This window comes from Cucurbita pepo, chromosome 4 (assembly GCF_057944985.1).
Source record: "Cucurbita pepo subsp. pepo isolate OVF chromosome 4, ASM5794498v1, whole genome shotgun sequence".
Taxonomy (NCBI): Eukaryota; Viridiplantae; Streptophyta; class Magnoliopsida; order Cucurbitales; family Cucurbitaceae; genus Cucurbita; species Cucurbita pepo.
Genome location: NC_141801.1, coordinates 9,447,521 through 9,470,533, shown reverse-complemented (window position 1 = coordinate 9,470,533; position 23,013 = coordinate 9,447,521). Strand labels below are relative to the sequence as shown.

The window sequence follows — 23,013 nt, the reverse complement described above, 5'->3', positions numbered from 1 at the left end:
CTCAACTTCAGCCACTTTTGTAATGGCCAGAAGAGCTTAACGGTAGCTGTTTTTATGTTTTTAACAGTCCATTTAATTGCCAACGTATTGTTCTCTCTCTAAATGGAATTTAATTTCTTCTCTTTCATATTGGATCACTTAATTCAGATGGTTAAAGCTTTGAAGAAAGTTTATTAAATCTGAAGCTATGATCATAGGATTTGTTTAGATCTACAAAATTTAGATTATTCATTCAAACACATGCCTTCATAGGGAGTTCTTTTCTTCCTAATGTGGACGGTAATTTTTTTTCCGTCCTATTTGAACCCTTCGATCTTATGAAAAATGTGTAATGTTCTAACCAATCGAGTTATACTCGAGTTGACATATACACTAGCTAATATGTGCATAGCTCAGCCGGCATAAAACATGCACTCCCAATCAAAAGGTCAGAGATTTTAATCCTCCACGTTAGGTATAATTGCTTCTCTCTATTACCTTGTATGAATATCAACTAAAGAACAGTTTTTACCCCTCTAAAATGTAGCCAGACGGTACAAATTAATACTAAAAGAATTTTTGATCATCTATAAACACTTCAGAAAGGCATGGCAATACATACTAATTCACTTTAAATGAATACAATTTGTATGAATATCATTTATTGCCATTTTCTTCACATTTCATGTAGTATTAATATCCACAACAAACTAATAGACTTCTATGTATTTCATATCCGGAGTGAATTCAGAAAGAAAGTACCAAACTAATCTAATTGTGAAACTTCTCTCCTTGAATGGAAGGGAAGAAAGAGAGGGAAGGCCTGCTCTTCACTGGCTTTGATCTTTGACTGCCTTGAACTGGCAATGAAAAAACTAATGTCCTCGTTTGTTTACCAAAAATGTTCAGGAGGATCGGATGTGTGTGCCTTTATATCATTGAATCAAGAACTGTAACTATCAAACTGCCATATGTTGTCCACATTCCTCTCCGTATTGAGAAACACCCTTCTATTTCTTCCTAACCATGAGAGAAGGTTCCAAAGAGCTGCTCGAACTGCATTCAATCAAATATTCCAATCCTCTTTCTTGAATTAAAAAATGCTACAAAAAAGAAAACAAAAAAAAAACAAATAAAAAAAAAAAAACAAAAAAAAAAACAAAACAAAAAACAAAAAAAGGACTGTAAAAACACCACCCTAAAAGGACCTAGACAAGCTGGCTCAATGCATTACGATCTAAGAGAATAAGACCTAACAAATAATTAAGGGCCTAAAAGGAGGCCAACCAGGACTAACTCAATGAATTACAATCAAAGAGAATGAGACCTAACAAATAATAGAGCTTGTCATGTAGCTCATTTTATACAAGTCCATGATGTAATTGAAGTTACTTCAAGGTATCAGTAATGAATTCCACATTCAACTGTAAAGCATGAATGTTGATGGTACTGGTAGTAGAGAAAACAAACCTGTTATTATTTACTTGGCCCCAAAAAGAGCATCCACATTTCCATGAAATCTCGGCACAATAGATGAGTCCTTTCAGCCATAAAGTGCAACCATGCAAGTAGGATGGAAACTGATTTCCAGTTGTGGATGTGTGAGATTATATCTCTTCCTCATTTAATTACAAATAGCATACAAGATAGATATTTCTAAATGGAGGTCACTTACAGTTTTGGTCTTTTTAAGTTTTGGTCCATGTCACCAATGCAACGCCCTCTGCTTGTTGAATCCTCCCACTATGCAAACCCCCCATCATTTAGTGAACTCACAAAAAGTTTATGACAGGAATGCCATTGGAGGATATTAGAGGCACTACAAGGGTATATTAGCAAATAGTTAGGGAGCTTGTTGTGGTATTTGGTTATAAGCAGCGAGTGGGAAAGGAGAAAGTTAGTCATTGATTCAATAGTTAGGGAGAAAGTTCTCTTTGAAAACCAACTCATCAGAAAAATAGTCATTTATTTAGAATCTGAATGAACTTCTATCTCCATTATTGGCAAACATCTTAGATTTTGATCGTGAATCTAATCCCGAAGAAACTTTAAAAGATATTAGTAACCAAAAACAATTGGGAAAGTCATCTCGTACTTACCTTTTAACACAAAACCGCACATTTTCATGACTGTTTTTCTTTTCCACCCAAGAAACCTCCATACAGGTTGCTATAAATGGTTTCGTAGCTCATTCCTTGAGCACTAAAATAATTCACCAACCATAAGACTGCAGACTGATTTACCACAATTTCACTCTCACTCATCTTGCTGAGTTTCTCTGCAAAATCAACCAAGCTATGAAATAGCATTGACTCATTCGATACAACCCAGGCAGCCAAGACAGCAGCAGAGAAGCCCTGAAATGCATCATTAGGTAATAACATGATAGCCTCAACAAGTTGAGGTGATGGTGCATTATAACAGCATAAATTTAAAAGACCTTCGACGGCAATGGCATGCATGCTTCCATCTATTACACCGGAGCAGAAAAGCTTCAGAACTATGCTCTCCACCTGAACCTTTGAGACTATAAGCTCTGACCTTATCAAGCCCCAGAGTTTATGTTGTTCGAAACAACCCCAGTTCAGAGAGCTTTTAACTAAAAGAAAAATGGATTCAGCATCCTTACCAAACACAGAAAATTTCTTTTTGATGATCTCAAACTGCATATTCACAAGATCAGTGTCATCTAACTGGGTAACAAGTAATTTTACAATCTCCTCCTTGCATATGCATATATCTGAGAGAAGATCAAATACGCAACAAAATAAGTGTTTCGCCCTCCCAGCATTCCGTTCCACACAGGACACCAAATCAAGATAGAAGACCTTGGTTAAAGATACATCTGCGTCTTTGTACAAAATATCTTTTGAATTAGCAAGGAAAGATCTATAAGCAGAAAAGGCATTTGTTACCAACTCAGCAATCACCTCCTTGTCTATTTTAGAAAACGAAACAACTGCTTCTTGAGGGTTTTCTTTCATACCATTCCTGAAAGAGTAGTACCCATTCATATGAAACATCAAAAACTGGTTCTTTGAATCAATTTCTGCACCATCACTGTTCTTAATCTCTGAATTGCCTGTAAGATCTGCTTTGTTTACCTCATAAGCTAGACGAGATACATAAGACAACAATCGGGCTCCCACAGGCAAACCATTCCTAGAACAAAATAAAAGTAATTCTTGTAGCTTTTTTCCATGATCAAAGATGAAGGTACGGATTATTAAGGCAGTGGCAGATCCTATTTCATCATCATAGCTGGGATCATTAGGAAGTAGTTCAAGAGCAGAAAATAGATTATACCCGCTCAACTCATAGGTATTTACAATTCTGGAAGACAATATTTCAGTGCTTATTGTTCTGCTAGCTTGTGCATTGTCATCAAGCGAGAGAAATAAAACTAGAAGTTCTTCCAGAGTTTTGAGGCCCATTTTGTAGGATTTCCTAATAACTTCTCCAAGTTTTTTCACCAAAATCTCTACATTGTCACACTGACGTACATCGACTGCCACAACTGAATGATGAGAAGCACATACATCGTCCATCACAACTGAATGATGAGAGGCAGATACATCAACCACAACAGGAACAGAAGCACCAACAGATGTAGCACTTCCAAGGGCAACAATGCTGCTAGGTTGCCTTTCAGAATATATGACGCCAGTTTCTGCACAAGATTTACTTGGAGGAGAATGAGGCTTTATAGAGTGATCAGGTACACCAAATAATTGTGATTCCTTTGGAACTTGAACCTTCCTACCTGAAGAAAGTATCCTTAGCCTGTCTCGTAGTATTGGAGAAAGGCCATCAAAAGAAATCAAAGCGTCCAATGAAAAAACTACTCTTTTCTCAACAAGTGCACTAAAAGCTGATGAGACACCCAAAGCTATTTTATCCTTCCTTTCGATATCATAGTTGTCCACAAGAAGGAATAGAAATTCAAGAAGAGTGTGCACCATATCAATGTATCTAGGTATAGAAAATATCATTAACAGCATTGCAGGCTCAATGTTCATAATTTTGTCAGTTTGATCATCAAAGAAAAGCCAATCATAAAATAGAGCAAGTTTTGCATTGGCTTCAATATAATTCTTCTTACAACATTTCAAAAGCCATCCTATAACAGCCCATCTTGGAATAATATCAGACTGAATGACTTCATTCGGAGGATGATGTGCACAACATATAAACCGAACGATGTCAGAAATGACAGTTTCCCTCTCAGATCCACATAAAAATTTCTTGGCAAACCACACTTGGTAGCGATTTTGAGAGCCCAGTTTCACATTTGTCATTAAAAACCGTAGTTGGGCCTCCATTTCTGGAGTAATACAAAGCAAAAAGTATCGACTTGAAGTTCTCGTATAATAAAAATTTGAAATATCCAAAAAACCAGGGGTTTTAAAGTTGCTCGGGTTTGATAACAAGTCTTTCCATACAGCTTTAAATTCAGGTACATAAACTAGGTCTTGTAAGAGTCTAATAAAATCTCTCCCTATCTTCAAGCAAAAATGAAATTGCTCCCTTATTACTTTAATGCAAAACTTAATCTCTAATTGCTTCAGAGACTCCAATTTTGCACTAGATAATCTGCAGTGATCAGCTAATAACCGTAGAAAGGTATATAATGCACTTGGTATAACCTCTGGAAATTCTTCCAACAAACAACTCCACTTGTTCAAAAATAGATTCACCATTTCAAAACACAACCATAAATTCCCTTCACCAAAATCCCCACCAACAATTTGCCTCAACAGGGATATCAAAACACCATCAACCCCTACAGCACATACATCTATCATTTCCTCAGTTACAAAAAGTATCTGACTTTTTGCTGAACCAATGAGTTTAAGATATAGTTCATTAACAACCTTCCGAAGCAGATAAACAATCAAACCATAACCATCGATGACTATTGCATGCAAATGCTTGATATGAGTTTTAGCAAAAAGTGGTTCACATAAAATCCCATAGAGAATAGCTTGATTCAGCTCCAAGTATTCTTGTGGATTTGGGATCTTTAAGCAAAATGGAGGTCTCAATTTTGGTTCAAGAAGATTGAAAGCTTGTCTCAAAGAGAGCTCAAAATGATTTTCAGCTTCATACGAAGCCACGTGAATGAGTTTGGAAGTCATCTATTGTATAACAATATGATGAGATACAGGGGGAAGAAAAAAGGGAGTCACTAATTGACCTTTCAGCAAAGCAGCTAACAAATGGTAATTCGGAGATCGAGCACCTAGTTTGGAAAAGGCGGAGCATAGAACTCAGGCATTTGAAACTGAGCAGATTGGTATGGAAAGTCCTAACGAACTTCCCTAGCAACTAAAAGTTATGTTAAAAGAACATCAGCGAGATATAGCTCCACAGTCAAAAGCCATAGCAGAACAAGCCAGTACTTTGAATAAAAGCTAACCATCACAAACCCAATCAAAGACATACTCCAAACCAAAAATATCAAAACAAATTAAGGAAAAATCTAATGCCTGTTCGGCGATCATCACTGATACCACAAACAACTTTTCTATTGATTCAGAGCACAACTAGATTCAATTTCCACACTCAATATTCCAAAAGCGGAATGTTAGGGTTCAACGAATCGCCAATAACTCGCTTCTGCTACTGAGGAAGGAAGAAGAAATCAAAAACAATACCTCGTTCTCAGATTTCGTGAATTAGAGAAGAAAGAACAGAATCAAGTGGGCTCGCAAACAAGAAATCCTCATATATCAATGTTCGGAAATGGCGGCAAAAACTTATCAAAAAGATGGAAGTCGACCACGTAACAATTTTGTTTAACGTATAATTCGACTTCGTTTTTTTTATTAAAAAAAAAAAAAAAAAAAAAAAAAAAAAAAATCAAAATTTTTTAATTTTTAATAGACTAATTTAATAAAAATTCTTCAAAATTTTGTATTTTATATAAATATATATAAATATATATATATATTTTAATCATAAAATTTCAAAATAGGGAGAAGGCGCCATCTTCTTTGGGCTGCCATTTCTACGCAGAGTTCAGTTCCATTGTCGAGAAGATCACAGGTCTCTCCGCTTTCTATACATCATTCGAGTAAATCGCGCGTAGTTTTCTTTTAACAATTGCCATTCGTTTCCCCTTTCTTTCTCGATTGTTGTGTTCGGGGTTTGATTATGATGTTTATGCTGGAGTTTCAATCAGGCATCGTTGAATTTTGAGTTTTTCGGTTAATCTCGTTTCTATTATTATTGGTGTCGGTGTTTCTTGGTAGAATTTCGTTTTGGTTTATAGCTTTCCAAGTTCGTAGAAGGAGTTTTATGTGATTATACTGCTTGCTAGGGTTTAAGTAGAGGTTTTCCTTGAGAATTTGTGGTATATTTTAGTGTTGTACTAGTTTCAAGGAAGTTCATTTTGACTAATTTCATTACTTCCGTTGATTACCTTTGAATTTTACTTTAAAAAAAGAAAAAATCTAGAATAAATTTAATGTGAACAAGATCCTTATAATTGTGAGATCCCGCGTCGGTTGGGAGGAGAACAAAACATTCTTTAGAAGGGTGTGAAAACCTCTCCCTAGCATACGCGTTTTAAAAACCTTGAGGGGAAGCTCGAAAGGGAAAGCTCAAAGAGGACAATATCTGCTAGCGGTGGGCTTGGGCCGTTACAAATGGTATACACCGAGCGATGTGCCAGCGAGGAGGTTAAGACTGAAGGGGGTGAACATGAGGCGGTGTACCAGCAAGGACGCTGAGTCCCGAAGGGGGAGTGGATTGGGGGGTCCCACATCGGTTGGAGAAAGGGAGCGAGTGCTAGCGAAGATGCTGGCCCCGAAGGGGTATGGATTGTGAGATCCCACATTGGTTGGGGAGGAGAAATAAGCATTCTTTATAAGGGCGTGGAAACCTCTCCCTTGCAGACGCGTTTTAAAAACCTTGAAGGAAAACTCGGAAGAAAAAGCCTAAAGAGAACAATATCTGCTAGCGGTGGGTTTGACCGTTACCCACATGTTTGAAGCATTTTCATTGCCCTCTTAAAGCTCTTTCCTAACTGTGTGGTAAACAATTAGGACGCAGGAAAAATGCTTTGGTCTACCACTTGCCCTACTCTGCATATTACATATTAATTCCACACTACTTAATTTCTTATTCTTATAACGAAGATGAAGGTGCAATTTATGCTTAATGTATACATTTGTATTATTCCCCATTTGCTTAGTTTTAAGATTTTTTTTTATTTTCTTCAGATTATTAAACTGCACAATCACTATCCAGGCCACTATTCACCGAAGAGAAGATAATAACAACAATGACAAGTCGTGTTACCCCAGGGCGGCTGATTATCCCAAATGAAAACTTGGGCATGACTCAAAAGAGTAAGCCTCCAAATTGTTTTTCATCATTGCATGAAAGCCATTAGTTTTGGTTGAAATCTGTTTGGCCAATGAGCATTGTCAAGCTGGTCAGTGAAGATCTAATGTGAAAAGATCCTGTAAACCATGGCTTGAAGTTTCATGTTCATGCATTTCTCATATAACATAGAACATCATTTAGCAGTTCATCCTGTAGTATTCTCTATTATGTTCTTTGTTAAGTTCTATAAATTTTCTACAGAATTTTCTGCTGATGGAAATGGAAAAAGCTCAAAGATAATTCACAAGAAAGGGATAGCAGGGTCAGGGCGTAAAGCTCTAAATGACATTACAAACAAATCAACCTGTCGCCAGGAGGCTCCATTGAGGAAGCAGGAAAGAGCAAAGGAAGAAATTGATGTAGCTGGTGAAAGATTTTTGCATGATCATGATAAATGCGTTGATGCACGGAAAGCCACTATGTCTCCCTTTTACTTGGATCTTGTTCTTCCTGGACATGGTAAGCTGTTGAATGCCGAGGATAAAATTGCTTGCAATTTGATAATAACTAAGTCTGCTAACGATTACTGCTTTTGTGAAATCTTCTGTGATTACTTTTATTACTATGTTCATTAAGAAAGTCCTGAATGGTAAAATATCTCCAGTAATTTATCATTTTACCGTCATCTTTATATGAGATTTAAAGCCCATATTTTCATATGCAGACTCATTGTCCAAAGTTGGATGTCATACGTCCGATCAAGCAAAGGTAATTCTTCTTAAACTACTTTCAAATTATTATTCTCTACTTATTTTTTTTATTCTTTGTCCTGTTGTTACCATAAAAAAGGACATACGTATTCATCACTATAGATTGACTCAATGCTTATAGGAGGAAATTGTAAAATTCAAACGTGTTTTAGTCATAAATTCCAAGTTACTTCGAATATTAATGTGTTGGGATTTTCTTGAATCTAAATACTATGGTTTGAGGAGATGATCTAAGGTAGATGTGTGTAGGCTGAGAGAAATTATGGGTTATATAAAGACATTGATATCGATCAATTGATATAATATGATTTTTCTTGATGTGTTTCTTCTCTTCCCTTTAATTAAACATATACTTTTTTCTTGAGAAAAGTGTCTCAAACTCAAGAATATTCTCCTATTTTCATTCATTAAGAATGAAAGTATTGCCATTAGCTAGGAATATGAGAAGTTTTTAATTTTGATAAAATTGATAATACACAAATGAGTCGAAACTTAAAAAGTATATTCCTAGTTACTATGTTTCAATCTTTATGTCAATTTGTCCTTATGTTTTTATGTTTTTAATCCTGAGTCGTGAATCTCTTTATGCTATAGATTGATGTTGATGCCCCACATTGTTACCCTGACCCGGATGAATTGTTCATGCCTGAGCTTCCTAATTGGTCAAAGTATTTGGCCAAGCAACAATCACCCCCACGCTCCCCATTGCGTTGGGATTTTCCGTCAACTTCATTTTCTTGCCAATTTGAGGAACTCAACTTTGTGCTTACGCATGAATGATGAAACTATGAGAATTCACACGAGGATTGAAGTTTTCTTATCTTCCCATAGTCAGAAAGCGTTCGTAAGAAAGTAGTCGACTGATTCAAGTGATTCATCTATATGATTAGCGAGAAAGCCCTTCTCTCGCTTAGAATGGAGGAAAGTCTGATTTTATGACTGATCGGTAGTACTTTTTTTTCTGACAGCTGAGACTCTTAATCAACATAAATTGACCAGCAATGTGCTTGAACTTGTAGTGTCCATTTTGGTTAGTTGTATAGACTAAGACTTTTTTTTTCTGCACCTATGCATCGATGAACTGTTTGTAGAAGCAAAGCACGACTCTTGCTTTGGAGACAACCTTGCTAATTTTAGAAAGTGGATCTCTTTGAAAACTAATTGAATAGCTTTTAAACCCTTCCTCAAATGTGGCTATCATAGGTTCTCTTCCATGGTTTATTACTTATTTTCATGGCTATTCCCTACTATCATCTCTTGAAACCTTTTTTTGTAGGGTTGTTGAGAAGTTCCAAATCTTAGAATCTAATTTTTCGATGAATTTGAATGTGCAAATTAAATTTCATATATGTGCGATGAACTAGAATTCGTTTTTGTAGTAAACTTGAAATTCAAATGAGTAGTTGGTACTCTTTTTTACTACTCAATTGGCTGTCAATTGACTTCGAATTGACTTCGAATAAGCATGTTTAGAAGCTCCGAGATGCCAAATACTAGAAGTCCTAGCATGTTCTCATTGGATATTGGTTAATGGTGCTAAAATATCATCACTAGTCTGATATGGTCAAACACAATAATTGTATGAATCCAATGTATTTGTATAGATTTTCATTGGATATTGGTTAATAGTGTTAAAATATCATCACTGCCCGAGGTCAAATATTAATTGCATGAGCCAATGGTATATTTGTATATTTATTTTAAGAAAATGATTTAGATATCTTAAAAATAAAGATTTAAATATTTTAGGGATCTATGCTATAAATACATTTCTAGTCTGTAGATTTCTCTCTGCCCTATAAATTCCTCTTCACCCTATGAAGCACAACAAAATAATGTAGTAACCAAGCCCTATAAATTCCTCTTCACCCTATGAAGCACAAAATAATGTACTAACCAAAGCACAAAATAATGTAGTAGTTTCTATAAGAGTCCGAATGTTTCCAACAAAGAGTTGTCAACCCAAATTTCTAAAATTTTAAACAAATCTGAACAAACAATTTCACTACAGAATCATTCGTTTTAATATACGAAAAGGAAGAATCATTCGTGTACGAAAAGGAACAAATATAAATAATGAAGATTTAGAATATGCAAGAAAAAGGGGGGTAAGAGGGGCAAGATGTTTTTGGAATTATATTGAAGCTCATTTCATCAATAGACAGCAAGTAGTAGTATTTACATTTCTCATAACCCCCACCCACACAATCATACACAGGAAGAATGGAAAAGAAAGAGAAAAGATAACCAAATAAGAAAAACACTAAACCTGAAAGAAACAAGAAATCGACATTCGAAAACAAATCATCAAATCCATCTAAATTTTTCATCTAATTGTACCAAATGTTTTCCCTTTCTTTAAACCTATCATCATCATAGTTGGCAAATGATTGGGTGTCTCGCTGTTTGCACAAATCAATGAGTCAACTCTTCATTTCCAATACCAATACTAGACTTGTCCATCACACGTACGTTATATCGTTCGTAAACTCGTGCACGGTTCTCTGCCCACCATTGCTCTGCTTGCTTCTCTGTAAATCGCTTTCGACTGCAATCAACCAGTGATGATAGTTCAGAAAATTTTGCATGGAGAAAAGAACATCAGGCAGTCGATTGCTTACAATATGAACAAACAAACTCATAATAAATGAAAGTAGAATCGCTTAGTTAACAATTTCCCTTCCATTATTTTTTGTTCTTTCTAGTCTACCAAGGTGTTCTTAAATCACTACGATATCTAAAAGCCTAAAGCTAAAGTTCCAACACTATGAACTTAGTATTAACCATTAATTTGAAATAAAAAAGAAATAATATTGCAGGAGTATGCATTCAAAACTTGGTATTCCAAACTTTTTTTAATAAGAAACCTATGAGTGTATTACTAAGGCAAAGCAAACGTCAACCTAAAGGCAGGGGGAGAGATTACCCCATCCAAACGAAGCTAATTACAAGAACTTATCATGATGAATGATCATCGACATCGGATAGTTACAAAAGAATTTGTAGTTGCTAAGGCACCACTATGTTGTAAACTGTAATTGATACTCCACACTTGAAATGGTACCACAAGGAAACTTTCTCAAAATAAAAACACTGCTTCTAGTAAACAACCTATTTAATTTTCTTCTTTTTTATTTTGTGAAAAAACTTTTGAAATGTTAGCTAAAATGAAGAAGAAATAATTTTCAAACAACCAGCAATTATTCACAACCAAGAAATGTACTGCTGTGAGAACAAAAAATACTTGGCTATCATGAGTTTCTACCAATAGGACATACGATGGATAAGTGCAACAGTATTTTATGAAAACTGGGTATATAATTGGGTAAAAACGTGAATACCTGAAACGAACTCGCTTAAGATCCTTGGCACCTCCAGGTTGTGAGGTGAGTGTAATATATACACCAGGCTCATCTTGCTCAACCCATTCTGCTTCTTGGCGAGATTCACTTTCTTTGATTCTATTTCCATTCTTTGCTGAATCCAATTGACTCAATTTGCTTTGAGTTGAAGACTGGTTATTCGGGGTACCCGACCCATTAGAAAACAACTGGACACTTGAACAATTAGAGTCTGTCTCTAAGGATGTTGCTTGAGCACTTAATTGGTCAATAGAAGTGTTGATCAAATGATTGAAGGTTGTGCCGGAGCTTAAAGAGGCAAGAGTTGATTTCATGTTACGAGCAGCTCCAACTGGCAGCCTTTCAGCCATTTCCTTCAGCTGTTCACCATCCGATTGAAAGAGACTTAGCAGTCACTAGGTAAAATTTGCATTGAACTCTAGGATAAAACAATCGTGCAACATATTCCGGGCATCAAAATAAATTTTGGGTATAAATTAAAATTGACCAAATGCTTAAGACAATCATTTGAGAGTCTCCAATGTACGAGCACAACATAACCAACCAAACTATAATAGTTATTTATGTAGTCATAAAAAGGAAAACATGAAGTAGTCATTAAAAACCATCTTACTTGCGCAGTTAGTGACTTGATCACTTCTTTGGCTGCATTGCATCTTGCAGCCTCCTCAGTTGCTATTGATATTGCTTCCTTTAACTGCTTACTTGTTCTTTCTAGCTCAACTTCTTGAAGTTGTGCTTTGCGTGTAAGGTTTTCAACCTGAGAGAGTATTCGGTTAAGCATACTTATTCTCCAACACGATAAGTATAGTCTATTACTTCCCGTAAAGTTTTATTAGATAAGACTGTCATGGATAAAGCCGAACAAAGAAGCAGAAGAGGAATGAACATAATAGGGCGTCCGGTAGAAGATGAAATAACCACATACCAAAGACAAATCCACCCAGAAGATAATAAGTATATTCCTCTTTTGTAAACTATTCATGTACAAACTATTCTTGATAAGGAAGCAACCTAATTAAAGAAAATAATAAAAGAACAAAAAAGAGGAGCACGGAATACGAATAGGGTGGCCCCATCGGCTAAGGTTCGTGGTCTCTGAGGAATAAGTATCTACACAAATTATAACGAGAAAAGTACACTGACACTTCCTAAACATCATTACAGTTTTGACTAATCAAATCACATAAGTGTCATTAAAGGATTAAAAGCAGAAAAAAAAATGAAAAAAAGAAATTACCTGAGCCCTTAATCTAATAACTTCCTGGCTAAGTCTGTTGTTTGTGCTTTTAGCATCATTGACCGCAATCCTTGGAGAGGTAAGTCCTCCAAGAGTAGGAGTGGGAGTAGTTGAACGTGGAGGGCTGGGACGCCTAGATATTGGTGATGTTGCTCGAGAAACAATTCTTGATCCAGGAAGAGATGCAGCAAAGAACTTTTTTGAAGATCCAAAGACCGGGTTAAAAGATTTAGAAATATTAAGAGCTCCCCGCTGAGAGCCTCCACTTGGAATTGGAGAGACCCTGCTGCTGCTAAATTCTAGTTTTTTGTTTTTCTTTGAAGCCTGACTTTCCACCTGCTTGAATGATTCAACAGAATGAAGCCTAGAAAGTTGAGCCCGAGATTTCAAGTCCAGCTTATCATTTTTATTCACAAGTTCAGTTGATCCCTGATTCATGCTTCCTCTTCTGCTCAGTGAAGACTGGGAAGAAGCGTCCATTTCAATAAACTTTTTAAGCTTATGATAGCAATTATCACAAACCCGATAAGCTTTGTTGGGGTTTGGTGCCATTGAAGCCTTGAGAGACTTCTTACTGCTGCAAGAGTGACAAAACACAAGACCACAATTATAACAGTTGTGGCGTTTCCTTTTAAAGTTGAAGGGTAGGCGGCAACCAGAACACATGGATTGATCAACACCTGAAACCCACTTATGAAGGCAAATAGCTGCAGTAAAATTGGTGCCACAAGCAATGCTTTTAACTTGCTTATCCTTAAGAGCCTCAACTAATGTCGGAGTACTTCTATCATCAGTGCTGCCATGACCTAAACGACCATTCGCCCCCTTGCCCCACGTGTAAACCTCAGTTCTAGAAGTTAAAACAGCAACATGATATGCACCACAAGCCAGCTCCTCCACAAAGCTTTTTGAGAGTTTTCCTTCAACACGTATCGGGAGTTTTCCATCAGCTTGAGGACTCCCTAGCTGACCATAAACAGGGCTTCCCATAGTGTAGACATGGCCAGTGTTTGTAAGTGCTACAGTTAAACTATGTCCACAAGCAACTTGACAAAAGTTCGGTTCAACAAGAGCAGCAACACAAGTAGGCACAAGTTTTGCCTCTTTGTCACCATGCCCAAGCCGACCTTTATCTCCATCCCCCCAAGTAAACAGTTTCCCTGAAGAGCTGTTATTCGAACCTGGATTTCCAATTATAACTTCTACAACTGCAGCAGTATGCCAAACACCACAAGCAGCTCTGACAGTTCGTAGACCTCTGAGAGATTCCACTTCTCTAGGTATTGAAATGCTGTCTCGATTTCCATGACCCAGAACACCGAATGTACCATCACCAAAAGTAAATAATTTTCCAGCAGATGTCACCAGTGCTGTATGCCAAGGTCCACAAGAGATAGATGATACGTGTAAACCCTGTAAGGGCCCAGTTACTCGTTTTGGAACCCAGTGGCTTACTTCTTTTCCATGCCCAAGAAGGCCAGAAGTATAGGTTCCATCACCCCATGTATACAGATCACCAGAAAGTGTGACAGCACACGTATGATATTCACCACATGCTACTAGCTCAATGTTTAAATTACTGAGGGCGTCAATAAGCTTTGGATGAAGAGCATCAGAATCTCCTCCATGCCCAAGCCTGCCTCTGTACTCCTCGCCCCAGGAGAAAACTTCACCTTGCTTGGTCACCAAGGCAGCATGGCGATTACCACAGGCAATGTTTTGGACATCAAGCACAACTACAGACTCTAAGGCTTTTGGCAGCAAAGAATCCATTTTGGAATCAGAAGAACTACCAACTCGACGAGTTCCACCACCGAGGACACCTTCACCAGTTCCTTCCCCCCAAATAAAAACATCCCCCAAGGCATCACAATCATCATTTCCTGAACCTTGGCTTGATGAGCTGACAGCACTAGATAGACTAACCCTAAAAGCATCCATTTGAACTGCTTTCATGTGGCCATGCATGCTGTCTGAGCCTCCGGATGACAAAGAGTGAATTGAACCACTTGCAGAATCTGAGTGGAAAAAACCTTTAGGTGGAATATTATACGACATTACATCTGATAATGCCTTATCCAGACCATATTTTGGTGGACTTCCATAAGGACTGTGAAGTCTAATGTGCTCTCCACCTTCCTGAAAGTTTATGTAATGATATATCACTTTAACTTGATTTTACAATGCTGAGAGAGTTGAAAACTAAAGAAATATATACCTTTTGCAAGCTGTCATTGCTGCTAAATGGGGAATGCAGGGGAGAACTTCTTCGAGTAAATGTTCTAGGACTATTAACTTCAGACAGCATCCCATCACTCCGTGATTCAGTTCTCCATTTTCGATGATGGATACGCGAAATTAATGTTTTTAAGCCACTAAACCAAACCTCAGTTTCATCTTTATCCTTGCATATCTAGTATATCATAAATAAAAACACTATGGAGTATCAAAACAAGAAAAAGTTTAGTACTACTGTAAATAAGTGAAAGAATCGCTCACCAAATCAAGTGATCTCTCGTTATATATCAGAGAAAATGATTGGCATTCCTTCTCAGGCCGTGGATATCTATGAAAGATTGGCTGAAAAAATTAGAACCACAATTAATTAGTACATATCAGGAATACAACTTATTACTTGCCCTATAGAAATGGGCTTTTATTTAAGGAGGTCACTGGTATAGAGGCGACCTTCATCATTCCTTTAAGAATACAAAGGGTCATATATGGAGAGTATCTTAGGCTGTCACACGGAGGTGGTTGGTGTGGATGTATCTTTACCAATCAAGAAACCTTTCACAAATCCTCTTATAGAGAATGCTCTTAAACACTTCTACAACTACCAAAAAAAAATTGGGGAAAGGGGATTTCCTTGCCTATGCCTCTAGAAGCCTTAATAAGACCTGTAAGCTTGCGATTTACAAGGACTGAGAAAGAATTGTTTGAAATACAACCTCCAATTCACAAGATGCTTCTTCTGCCAAACTCTTTTCTATGGAGCAATTCCAGTCTATTGTAGCATAAGCTTTTTCAAATTTGAGCTTCACTATCCATCCTTTTTTTTTTTTTTTTTTTTTTTTCTTCCTAGAGTTCAAATTTCCTGACACTTCATTAGCAGTTAAAAATGAGTCAACAACTTGTCTACTAAAAATGGATACTGACTGAATTGACAATAGTAACACCTTCTTTAATCTGGAAGCTAGGACTTTTGCCCAACTTAATAGATAAGGAATGGGATTGTACTATTGAAGCATCGAATCTAAGATTGTTGAGAAAAAAGAATCTTTAAATTTCTTTTGGATCTAATCAAAACCTTCACTAGGTACGAGAAAATTTCCATCATGTATAGATTTCAATTTCCAACTGGACAGTATTCATGAACTTCTTTTGAATCCTTTTTAATTTAATTACTTTTAACGAAATGGCTTCTTGTCTAAGAATGACATGAAAATGACAAAGAATTAGCATCCTGAACTTTTAACCATAATCTCAAAATAAGATTTTATGGCTTGCTCTAATGAGAGTCTTTTTCTAGTTTCTCTGAGGCTAAAGGAATGGAAGAATGTTTAAGGATATTTACTCTATTTTTGGTTGTTTTATGAATTTTATTCGGTTTCCTACTTTATTTTGGTGTAAATGCAAACACTCATTTAGTAATTATAGTCTTTCCTCTTTAATCTCCAATTGGGGAGTATTTATGTACTCGTAAATAGGTGTTTGGAGTTTTTACTCCTATATTTCATTCATAAATGAAATTTGTTTCTCTTAAAAAATGAAAATGCAAATTTGTCGCTATAAGCATTTTTAATATCCAAATAATAAAATGAAAGAAGATTGCATCAAAGAAAAAGTTAAACATGGCACAAGGCTACCTTCTTCACTCAAATACACCTTAACGTTGAACTAGTGGACCATTAAGCTCTATCATGGGAAATATCCGCAAATGATAACCATATTGAATTCGGTACTCCCTAATAATAGTTATTTTGAATTGGATACTCGGAAATTATAATTATTTTGAATTGGAGGCTTACAGTCCGTTGCCCAGAAATAATTCTAGAGACATGGCTGAGCTTAAGATGCTTCTCCTCTTTCCCCGAGAACCATATCAAAACAGACTCATCCTGAAACCATAAAGATATTACTCAGAATCTTTGCAATGAAAGTGCAAGTGAAATACAGAGACAAGCTAAAAGATGGCTAATCCAATATCTACCCATTAAAACCACACGCAGAAAAAAAAATTATATGCTTAATTACAAAAAATATTTTTTGAAAATTATACATTCTGCATAGAATTATATGAATAAGCACGCATACTAATATGAAAAATTAAGAAGTACGGACACTTTAGTTTGGCTAGCGTGACTGTGTGTTTCTCCCACTTGTATGGAACACTTGGTTAGCACAATACACATGGTCTTAAACACTAATTGTACAAAGTCAATATAAGACCGACATTTGTAAGATACATATCAAACACTTGTGAAATATATGAAATAGACATGTAATAATATAGAACAAAAATAATAAACTTTTAGAGGGAAATGCATCATCAAACTAGTTTCTCTAAGCATATAAATGCATAAACTTAGTGACTTTGAATTTTCTTCTGGTATAAAAAATGATATATATTTGATAAAATATATATCTTAACAAATATGTCCATTTTCAAAATCATGGATAGTTATATCAAAATCATAATCAAATCTGATTGCACGACAAATTATCAGATCAAAGCATGCTTATATACCCAAAACATGTAGAAAATAAACAAGAAGATAAACCCGCAGGATTACTCTTCTTTTTTTTTTTTTTTTTTTTAATCTATGAATGTATGAGCTAGTTTGTACACACCTTCACTATATAAGAAATAAATTATAATACATACAGAAGTAGTTACAAAGCTATGCACTTAGAAAATATGTGCTTGTATTCCTTTTTCATCTGGAGAAACAAGACCGTACTCACATTGGAAATGCGGAAAGGACAAAACTTTGGCTTCCCCCTTCTCCCATACTTGAGCAAATAGGCTCCTTTCTTCAAAGCAGTAATGGCCTATGATAAGAATGATGAAGAGGCAGAAATACTGTACTCAGCATGATTACAGAAATAGACTTAAAAGGCTAACATAAAGCTCGGGGAATCTATCATAAAATGTTTGTGTGCTTGTCTACATAGGAATTAAAATAAATAAATAAATAAATAACCAGAATTAGATCAACCAAGCAAAGCGTAGAAATGGGCTTTCACAGTAATATGGAAAAGATATTGATATGTTCAAGCATGGCACTAGCTCTTCTCGTCCACCTACTTAATGTATAATAAAGAGTACGAAAAATATAAACACAAAGATAAAGGAAAAAGTCAAAGATTTAATAATGGAAGCACCATAAGTAAAGTTCTATTTTTAGATAAGAGACAATGTCATTGATGTGAATGAAATAATAAAAAGTACGCTAATGTAGCTACACAAGCACCAATCATGGGGCTCACAAAATTGTCAATTAATGTGAGAAACCAATGGGCACCGGTGGAATGGCTTGTAACAGTTGAGGGTCCCCATATATCACTATGAATTAAATGAAAAGGCGTAGATCTTTTATTTTAATTGAGAGAACGATACACGCGTATGTTTGGAAAATTCACATTATATCACAATGAAACTCAAAACCTTGAAATCCTTGAAACAATTCTGGAAACATAATTTTCAAGACTCTAAATGAGAGACGACCCATGTGAAGGTGATGTAACCAAATCGCATCTTTATTTGAGGAACTAAGAACTGAACAAGGAAATGACTTGTTGTTTTCTTAGGTAGTTGCAAGTAGTATAGGTCCTTCAATTCCTTAGAAAGTCCAATCTACCGTCTCGAGACCTGGTCCTCAAAAACACAACATGACGAGTAGAAAGAAACACTACAGTGGCATCCGTGAGTAAGTTGTTGTATAGAAATGAGACTATTAGATAGTTTTGAAACATGTAGGACATGTTTTAGTGTAAGGGTTTGAGAGAAAGATACATCGCCTATTCTTGCAACAGTTGCACTAATTCCATTTGCCTGCAATTTTTTTATTCCTCAAACAAGGTTTATATGTTTTAAACATTGTGAGTGAGGGTCATGTGATCAGTTGCACCAAAGTCTATAATCCAAAAGTTAATCTAACTATCTCTAAAGGATTTATACAAAAGATGAATGAAGACTTACTTGAGATTGTCAAAACACTAGAATTTGATGGCTTGTTGAGAGAGTCCAAAAACACCCTCAATCTCTCAATCGCTTCATTATAGAATCCACTAGTTTCTACGATTGGTGACTTTTGTTCTCATTTAGATTCCTCTTTGGTGTACGTCCGTTCCTTCGAAATTTCTCCCTAGTTCCTCCAACCATGATTTTGTGAGCCTCACGATTGATGATTTCTATTCTGAATTGGTTCCTCTGCAATGTAAGCTCGTGCATTCAACATTTCTTCCTTGTTTCTCCAACCATGATTCTATGAGCCTCCCCGTTTTTCCCATTCACGGACGGGAGGTTTTCCGTTCATCTTCCAACAACTCTCCTTCATGTGTCATAGTTTCTTGCCGTGAGTACACCATAAATTGTCTTTATTACTCTTCCATTGGTTGTCTCTTCTATTGTTTCTTTCTTTAGGTCGATGCATCTAAACTAGGTCGTTCATCAAGCAAAAGACTTCATTTGCCCAAGTAGGAAAGCAGTTTCTTCTAGAGATCTTGTTTCCTCTTCTTCAATGATTTGTACATGAACTCGATCAAGCCATAACATTCGTATGGAGTCATTCTCATCCCATGCAACAAATCCTGGGTACGTCTTTGCTGGTCTTGGTCCAATGAAATGTCAAAAAATTTCATTTCCTTAAAGGTATGTCCACACAATTTAAGACCATTTAAGATTTTCTTTTTCTCTATTGAGTCAATATGAAAATCGAATGGGTTGAATATCATCTTTCTTCGGACATTGTGATATAATTGATTGCATCTCAATCATGCAATGAACTTGAAGGAAGTTGTGAATAATGTTGTTCAAATTACCACAAGATAAAGTCAAGTTCTATTAAAGTTGAACTCAAGTTGCAATCAGTTACACGTTAAGAAGAATCAAGTCTCAATTATGCAACAAGGGCTTAAAGATACTTCAAATATGGCTTCAATTTATTCTTAGATGGTTAAAAGTTTATGATGGATGATTAAAATCTAGATTTATGGTGTTTCATTAATATATATTAAGTTTTAAGACATTTTATTTATTTTTAGGTTACATTTACATAAGGCTAATTATGGTTATGAAGGTTACAAACTCTTGAAATGGCTCATGGAAGGTAAAGGGTTTCATTTTGAGGCTATATAAAGCCATGTATGTTATCTTCGCAAAGGAGACTTGAAAAATGTAGTAAAAAGAGCATTTTTGCTTTCCTTTAGCCAAGGGCTACATTTCTTTGCAATTTTATGTAGTTTAGATTGCAAGTGTACAATCTTTCAAGCTTGACATAATTGATCTTGCTTGTGGAGTAATTCAGATCTCAATCAAATGCTCTTGCCTTGAGATATTTGATCAACAAGGTAATCAGAATCTTACTTTCCCTTAGAGTGATTCATTATCATATTTGTCTATAGGAATTTCTTCAACTAGTGACAAAAATTTTGATTCTCCTGACTATCTCTCAAAGAAAAATGGGCCTCCTCTTCAAGCAAATGCTGAACAGAAAACTTTAGTGAAGAAAAATGGAAAAATAGTGGGCTCGAGCCAACGCCGCTCATACATTTTCCTTGCTTCGGATTTGTTATTGGGCAAAAAATGGGCTTGAAATGAGCCAAGAAAAAAAGGCCAATAAGTGGTCACCCTTCCTTCAAGTATTCTACAAAAGAAAAAATATATATACATTCTCACATTGGAAAATGGGTTGTCGAGCAAAAATGGGATTGTTGACTTCCTCGAATGGGGCTCAAAGTGGAAGATCGGTAGCTATGAATACTCCGAATAAATTTCGGTCGAGGTAGAAGATTGGTAACTATAAAGGCTATATTGATTAATTAGACCTCTCATAATAGAATGACTCTGATACTATGTTGTAAGTGAAAATTATCTTAACTCACTTTTTTATTAATTTCTAGAAAGATATATGTGTCTTTGTATCTTTCATACTACAAAAAAAAACTAACTAAATCTCTAGATACTAGGAAACAATACATAAAATAAATCTAATTAAATACTTAGTATAAAATACTTAGATACTAGGTAAAAGTACAAGAAAAATAAATTCCTAAACACTAGGTAACTATTAAATGGTATTACAAAAATAATAAATTAAGGCTGGGAGTTACAAGATATTCCTTAAATTAAGGTCATTCCTTTAACAAGAAGATTAATCCTGAGTTTGAACATTGAAGCTAAATCCTTCACCAATTTAAACACTTGGCAGTTGTATTATAGAGTTGGACCAAGAAGAGCAAGGTGTCTTTACAAAATCAAAGATGATAGATATGGACCTTACCTCAACCCACAAGAAAATCGCAATAATACTATTCTCCATCTAATCTCAATAATACTATTCTTCATCCCTCAGAATTTAAACAATCAAGACTGAGGGCTTATGATACTCCAAACCAATAAGAACTGATCATCTTTTTCTCTCCCACGTAACGGCCCTCGGTATTTCTACTTTGTACCATGGGCACTAACCCGTTAGTGATGTCAAAATTCTCTTCATAACACTTTTGCTTTATAGAGAAAAGATAAATTCGTTGACGAACGAATTTACAACAGCAGGGAAAAGGAAGAACCCCAAGCCATAATATTGCAAAAGATCTTCCAAATGCTCAAGAGAATGCTAAGATTGTAAAATAGTATTTAGGATAAATCTAACCCTACCTACTTTTAGTAATGTTAGAGACTAAAATAGAACTTCAAAAAAGGATTACAAGAGTTCAGGATAAACACACCCTCATGCTTCCTAGATATGTATACACACCCAACCAAATTCCTTTGATCATATTCTGATGCAAGATTATCATTTGAAAGAACTAGCGGAAAAGGTAAAAACCAAAACAAAAATGTGACCAAGGTGAGCATCTGACTTGATAATCAAGGAAACAGGAGGTTAAGGATGCAATAGATAGCAAAATAAGCTCAAGATCAAGATTGAAGCACACAATATACGTTTTTTTTCTAGTTCTTTTTCTGAATCTCGAAATAAACATATAACTGCGTGGAAACATAACAAAAGGATTGAAGATGTGAAAAAGTACCTGCTCGACATCTCTCTCGCCGGCGCCAGTCCTACTAAGATCCTGAGCCATCCTATCCATCCTAGACAAGAAAATGCCGTCCCTTTGCAAATTTCTAAATCTAAGCACTAATCAATCTCTAACAGCTCATCCATTTTCGAAACGAAAACCTTCCATTCATGAACCCGTTCAGTCACTCGATCACTCTCCGACAAGTCCTCTCAAATCCACACTGAAACTAAGCTAAAACTCCATCAATCAACAATCACAACCACCACTCCCTCAGTCCGCGTGAAGTTCGTCCAGCTAGAAACAAAATTGACTGCACTAGCTCTCTACACTGAAGCAAGAGACGAAACTAACACGGTGAAGACTGTTGAGGCTTGCACTAAAGCATATCAAAAAAACCAGCTGCTCCCTTTTCTTTAATCGTTCTGCAAACGCCAATTGATCGAAAAATGCAACGAAACTTCACGCAATCAGATGGTGAACTCGTCGTGGAGCTCGAAAAATCTTCTGAGCAAGAAAACAAGAAACAATGTGGGAGAAACAAGCAAAGAAAACAGATTATCCAAATCCAATTCCATGAAATTGGAGAAGAGAACCAATGGCAGTGCGGTCGAGAGACTGTGAATCGAAAATTCGGAAAAAAAAGTAAAGCAGAAATGGTGTCTCATCAACAGAGCACAGATTAGAGGATGATTGGGTTAAATGCCCTTTAACAAGTTTGACGGGGACAAAATGGGAAACAAACAATTTTTTTTTTTTTTCTTTTGCTTAATTAATAATAAAAAACTATAATTATGGCTTTCCTTGAGCAGAGCGGTTGATATGATATTGTCCACCTTCTTTGTTTATAAAAACATGATCATTTCCTAAATTAGCCGATGTGGGACTTACATCATCCAACACCTCCCCTCCAGTTTTGAGGATTTACCAATCTGTTGGCATGACTAAGTTTAAGGCATGGCTTTGATACCATGTTAGACGAACGTTTTGAGGATTTGCCAATTTGTTGGCATGACTAAGTTTAGGGCATGGCTCTGATACCATGTTAGACGACTCTCCACAATGGTATGATATTGTCCAC

General features: G+C 36.0%; 3 protein-coding genes across 11 annotated transcripts; 1 reads left to right on the top strand and 2 right to left on the bottom strand.

Moving 5' to 3' along the window:
- Nucleotides 1-573: 573 nt before the first annotated feature.
- EMB2739 (embryo defective 2739) lies at nucleotides 574-5,779 on the bottom strand. 6 transcript variants are annotated; one of them, XR_015420792.1, is made up of 4 exons: nucleotides 2,079-5,778; nucleotides 1,655-1,798; nucleotides 1,450-1,559; nucleotides 574-1,082 (listed from the first exon to the last, which is right to left on the bottom strand). XR_015420792.1 is itself a non-coding variant. In XM_023675124.2 (2 exons), the coding sequence occupies exons 1-2, from the start codon at nucleotides 5,115-5,117 to the stop codon at nucleotides 2,293-2,295; spliced, it is 2,742 nt and encodes a 913-aa protein (XP_023530892.2). In that variant the 5' UTR covers nucleotides 5,118-5,779; the 3' UTR covers nucleotides 2,160-2,292. The 6 variants fall into 6 exon arrangements, 1 of the variants encoding a protein (XP_023530892.2); XR_015420791.1 differs by having other exon boundaries at nucleotides 574-1,035; XR_015420793.1 differs by having other exon boundaries at nucleotides 1,450-1,519.
- Nucleotides 5,780-5,941: 162 nt separating this feature from the next.
- LOC111793295 (protein PATRONUS 1) lies at nucleotides 5,942-9,258 on the top strand. Of its 4 annotated transcripts, none has more exons than XM_023675118.2 (5): nucleotides 5,942-6,027; nucleotides 7,206-7,334; nucleotides 7,573-7,830; nucleotides 8,036-8,079; nucleotides 8,676-9,258. In XM_023675118.2, exons 2-5 carry the CDS (start codon nucleotides 7,268-7,270, stop codon nucleotides 8,859-8,861), a joined length of 555 nt encoding a protein of 184 aa, XP_023530886.1. In that variant the 5' UTR covers nucleotides 5,942-6,027; nucleotides 7,206-7,267; the 3' UTR covers nucleotides 8,862-9,258. The 4 variants fall into 4 exon arrangements, with proteins under 4 accessions (XP_023530886.1, XP_023530889.1, XP_023530888.1 ...); XM_023675121.2 differs by having other exon boundaries at nucleotides 5,956-6,027; nucleotides 7,234-7,334; XM_023675120.2 differs by having other exon boundaries at nucleotides 5,960-6,062.
- Nucleotides 9,259-10,190: 932 nt separating this feature from the next.
- Nucleotides 10,191-22,619, bottom strand: LOC111793294 (PH, RCC1 and FYVE domains-containing protein 1). The gene is made up of 9 exons (XM_023675117.2): nucleotides 21,945-22,619; nucleotides 17,652-17,738; nucleotides 16,715-16,804; nucleotides 15,183-15,263; nucleotides 14,902-15,096; nucleotides 12,684-14,822; nucleotides 12,057-12,203; nucleotides 11,423-11,802; nucleotides 10,191-10,629 (listed from the first exon to the last, which is right to left on the bottom strand). The coding sequence occupies exons 1-9, from the start codon at nucleotides 22,002-22,004 to the stop codon at nucleotides 10,497-10,499; spliced, it is 3,312 nt and encodes a 1,103-aa protein (XP_023530885.2). The 5' UTR covers nucleotides 22,005-22,619; the 3' UTR covers nucleotides 10,191-10,496.
- Between the last annotated feature and the right edge of the window lie 394 nt (nucleotides 22,620-23,013).